The 5,191-nt window shown below is 47.1% G+C and overlaps 1 protein-coding gene across 1 annotated transcript in view; it reads right to left on the reverse strand.

Moving 5' to 3' along the window:
• The window catches only part of LOC107111386 (neural cell adhesion molecule L1-like), a gene marked incomplete at its 3' end in the record, with an annotated part of 97,915 nt that overhangs the window by 43,449 nt on the left and 49,275 nt on the right, over window positions 1-5,191 (reverse strand). The window contains exon 9 of the mRNA XM_015412352.1: window positions 4,632-4,816. Within this exon, the coding sequence (XP_015267838.1) occupies window positions 4,632-4,816 (185 nt within the window). The remainder of the gene's footprint in view (window positions 1-4,631; window positions 4,817-5,191) is intronic.

Below are 5,191 nucleotides of genomic sequence, written 5' to 3' on the forward strand. Positions count from 1 at the left end.
TGGCTCAGTGGCAGAGCCTCTGCTTGGCATGCAGAAGGTCCCAGGTTCAATCCCCGGCCTGTCCAGCTAAAAGGACCAGGCAGTAGGTGATGAGAAGGACCTCTGCCTGAGAACCTGAACATCCATGGTCAGTCTCAGTACATGATACTGACCCCAATGGACCAAGGGTATAAGGCAGCATCATATGTACATTGAGGTACCATATAAACGTATAAATGAGAAATAACAAATCTAGTAAAAATTTAAATATTTTTAAATCCCACTGATTTCCGGTGGAGATTTAAGCTGACCAGAGAAACTGTATTCTCTAAACATATTGATGGCCTTTACAGTTCCAACTTCCAATATCTGGGAAAAGTAGGGTAAAAATATTTTTAACTACTATAATATCAAATTTTGTGGCAGGGTATGAGCTTTTGTGACTCGCTTTTGTGAGACTCACGAAAGCTCATCCCCTGCCCCGCAAAATTAGATTTTGTAATTATTAAAAATATTTTTACTTTTACTTTCCCCAGATATCTGAAGAAGTGAGCAGTGACTCACACGAAAGCTCCTCCCCTGCCACAAACTGGTGTTAGTACTCTGGACTCTTGCTCTTTTCTGCTGCCGCAGACAGACAGACTAGGACGGCGACCCATCTTGATCTACAAAATCAAATAATAATAAAATCTAAAACCTTGCCTGCTTGACAGTCTCTCGCTGTCTGAAATCATTCTACACATTTCCCCCTACTGTTCCTTATCCCTGGAAATCCCTTCTACAATATCTCCCTCTATTCCCTAATACCCCAATTCAAAACTCACCATTTCCATAAAGCTCCTGTTGAGCCCTTTCCGTGTTATTGCACACGCTATCTTGTTTGTGCTGTACTGCTTTCTAATTTTCGCAAAACAGTTCCGTTGTCCTGTCTATTGAATGTCTTAGGCAATTGTTACCGCATGGTTTTTAAATTCCGCAATCCTCTTTGGCTCTCAGCAAGAAACACAGACTACAAATAAAGTACATGATGGCTGCGGTCACATTGGAGGCTTAGCGTGATATGGCTGTGCCTCTGTTTGCAGCGGTTTAAATAGTTGCAGGAAGTTTTGATCAGGCATCCCACCCTGAACCAGCTTCACTGCACACTGGCCCCATGTTCAGATTGGTCCTTTCCGCACTAGACTTTAAATCCTGGTTCAACCCTGTCCCTGAATTTACATTCTACACTACATGCGAGTTCACCCCTGTAATGACCTCGGGGTATTTTTACATTCTACACTATACGCGAGTTCACCCCTGTAATGATCTCAGGGTATTTTTACATTCTGCACTACACGCGAGTTCACCCCTGTAATGATCTCGGGGTATTTTTACATTCTGCACTACACGCGAGTTCTCCCCTGTAATGATCTCGGGGTATTTTTTGTTTTCACCTTACACTGAGGTCACCCCAGTTTTGCCCCACACTTGTCCTGGGATGAACAGATGCTGTTACAACCAGGGATAAATGCTAGATGTTGTGTCACGACTTGAGCTTGGATAAAATCAGGGATGAGATCCAAGTGCAGAAAGGGCCCTTGTCGGCATTTTATTTTTTGGGGGGGTCGCCTCTCTTCCGTGGAATACATGGGGGAGTAAATTGCAGATTTACATGAGAGTCGTCCCATTGACTTCAGTGCATTTACCCTGGTGTCAATCATGGGATGCTCAGACTTTGACACAGGAACAGGAGAGAGGGGTTCTGGGTGGGGGGGGATTTGTCGCTCGAAAACAACTCTCTTGGGGACTCTGGATCCAGAATGACTTATTTGGCCCGCAGGGATTTCACAACCCCAGGGGTGATTATGCGCTTATGCGAACATCGCTACCTGATCCCAAAAAAATATTTTTTTTAAAGGCAGAAATGGAAGGGAAGGTTCAGACTTGGAAGGGAAGGTTCAGTCTTCCCAAGTAGTGGGGGGCTGGAGATCTACCAGGCACAGATCAGTTCCCCTGGAGGAAATGGCTGCTTTTGAAGCTGAACTCTATAGCATTACCCCCTGCTGAGGTCCCTCCAGCTCCCCAAAGCTCCAGGAATCTCTCAATCCGGAGTTGGCAACAGAGCTGCCAGTCTCCAGGGGGTGGCGGGGGAATCTCCCAGAATCTCCAGGTTACGGAGGTCAGCTCCCCTGGAGAAAACAACAGCTTTGGAAGGTGGACTCTGGGACTGTACCCCACTGAAATCTCTCCCCGCAACAAACCCCGCCCACGTCAGGCTTCGCCCCCCAAATCTTCAAGTATTTCCCAACCCTACTTGGAAACCCGGAGTACGCCAATTCCACCCACGAGCCAGTCTGGCCTTAAACTGTAGCCCTGTTTTCTTGGGGGTGGAGCCTGAAGAGGACAGAGGCAGCATTTCAGTAAGCTGTTGTTGTTTCCCTGTAGCCGTTCAGAGCCGCCAGAGACTGTAGGGTGGGGCTGGGTCCCCTTCCCCCCCCCTTGGTGCCCCTCCCCAGACCTATTCCATCACTTTGCCACTATTTGTAATTTGCCCAAGAAGAGAAGCGGGCGATGCATTTTGAAAACGAGATGTTTACGGCCTATAAAACCGCATGGCACTCTCCATTTTCATTTACGGATTCCCTGCTGGGAAATTGGCCAACTGTCTGCAGGCTCCCTAATTCTGAAAGGACTCGAGTCCCGAGAGGGTTCATGGCCACTAAAAAGCTGTTGTTGTTTTCCACCGGGAAGCCGCTTTCCCACCATGCAACGGTTAGAGGGAACAAGTACAATTGGCTGCAATGGAACGGATGGCTTTCGAAACAGCGCTCGGTACGGAAATGCAGATTGCGGACCTTCACTTTCACCTTGTCTCCACTCTCCCCCTTCTCTTCACCTCTCCTCCGTCCCACCTTTTCCATTATACTTTGGTCCTCTTTCTTTGGACAGAACTAAACGTCCGTGCCCAGACAAGCAGAGCTGTCCCCTTTGCTGTTTTTACCGTCTCTCCCCTCATCCGTGATGCAGTTTCGGCCAGTGATTAGTTGGCTGCCCAGTGGCAGGAAAAGGTGTGTCTCACTGGTGACGCAGCATGCTGTTCCGCAAGTTATCAGTGGGGGTGACGGGCAATGTTCCCTCTAAGCTGTGGAGTCTTGTGAGCAACAATTCTACTTTGTGAGCTACTGGCATTAAAGTTGTGAATGAGCGATTTGGCTGCTGCATAAATTAGTCTGCTCTGGAGCCATCCTTCTTGAGCTAAGACAAAAATGTGTGAGCCGGAGGCTAAAAAACTATGAGCTAGCTCACGCTAACTCAGCTTAGAGGGAACACTGGTGAGGGGTATGTTTCTGAACCCATCTTGTTCCATTCTCAGGACTCAACTACACACTAATATTTCTCTCTAGGGGATTTTCTGCAATCTCATTTTCCTTGCTTGTGTAAGTAAGTAAGTAAGTAAGTAAGTAAGTTTATTATTACGGTTGTTGACCAGTACACGGTAATAAAACTAAAACAAGTAAAACATTTATACCCAAAACTTAAAACATTTCTGTTCCCTATACATAAATATGTAGCAGGAACTCCTTTGCATATTAGGCGACACACCCCTAATGTAGCCAATCCTCCAAGAGTTTACAGAGCTCTTCTTGCAGAGGCTACTGTAACCTCTTGGAGGATTGGCTACATGAGGGGTGTGTCGCCTAATATGCAAAGGAGTTCCTGCTACAAAAAGAGCATTTTTGTGGTGGTGTGCAGGTCCCAGGTTCATGTTTTAAAAGCAGACTGACACTGTTTGCCCAAAGCCAGAGCACTCTCCCAGAGCCTCTTTCTAGATCCCGTTGTATTTATTTCCACAACGGGCCTTATTTTTAGTACATAAATAAACCACTTATAACCATGTGTATTGCTCCCTCTAGTGGCTGATTTGATATTACATCGCTTTACGCCCTGGAGAATGGCAGGAAAAAGATGTTTTAAATAAATTGATTTAAATATATTATAAAAAGCCATTCTTTCAAGCAAATTGGGAAGCTATCCTGGGGCAAGGAGTACTTGTGAGAAGAATCATGATCGGGTTACCAGCATTTGGCCTAGCACTTGGGTTACCAGGTCCTCTGGACACTGACAAAGAATGGTGGGCAGAGCTGCCAAATCCCAGCTGAAACTCCTGGAGATTTGGGGGTGGAGCCTGAAGAGGACAGAGGCCTCTGCGGGGTACCATGCCACACAGTCCCCCCTCCAAAGCAGCCATTTCCTCCAGGGGAACTGATCTCTCTGGTCTGGAGATGAGCTGTAATTTCGGGGGATCCCCAGGCCCCACCTGGAGGCTGGCATCCCTACCTGGCACAGTTAGCATCTTGCCAGTGTTCCCTCTAAGCTGAGTTAGTGTGAGCTAGCTCACAGTTTTTCAGCCTCCAGCTCGCACATTTTTGTCTTCGCTTCGGCAGGATGGGCTCCGGAGCAAACTAATTGATGCAGCAGCCAAATCGCTCGCTCACAACTTTAATGTCCCTAGCTCACAAAGTAGGATTTTTGCTCACAAGATTCCACAGCTTAGAGGGAGCCTCTTGCCATAGGCAAGTGTGCCCATCTTAAAACCTTGTCGACCCCGAATCCCCCATTTTCTCAGCTCTGTTGGTACCCTTCCCCCCCCTTTGCTGTAACCTTGAACGTACCTTCAACGGTGACGTGATAGGTGTGCTGCATGGTGCCACCCGAGTTGCGAGCGATGCACTGGTATTCTCCGTCGTCCTCCTCCGTCACGTTCTCGATGCGCAGGGTCCGGTTGAAGTTCTCGATGACTGCCCGATTTAAGGGCATCAGACCGTCTTTGTAGACCCATTCCACTGTCGGCGTGGGGCTGTGGTGAGAAGGGAAGAGTAAGACTGGCAGAGACTGATCAAGAGAGAGATCTTGGAGTCGTAGTAGATAACTCACTGAAAATGTCGAGACAGCGTGTGACTGCAATAAAAAAAGGCCAATGCTATGCTGGGGATTATTAGGAAGGGTATTGAAAACAGATCAGCCAGTATCATCATGCCCCTATATAAATCAATGGTGCGACCTCATTTGGAATACTGTGTGCAGTTCTGGTCACCACACCTTAAAAAGGATATTATAGCTTTGGGGAAAGTGCGGAAAAGGGCAACTCGAATGATAAAAGGGTTAAAATACTTTCCCTATGAGGGGTGACATGATCGAGGTTTATAAGATTATGCGTGGGATAGAGCAGGTA

The sequence above is a fragment of the Gekko japonicus genome, unplaced genomic scaffold (assembly GCF_001447785.1).
Source record: "Gekko japonicus isolate JY-2015 unplaced genomic scaffold, Gekko_japonicus_V1.1 scaffold4159, whole genome shotgun sequence".
Taxonomy (NCBI): domain Eukaryota; kingdom Metazoa; phylum Chordata; class Lepidosauria; order Squamata; family Gekkonidae; genus Gekko; species Gekko japonicus.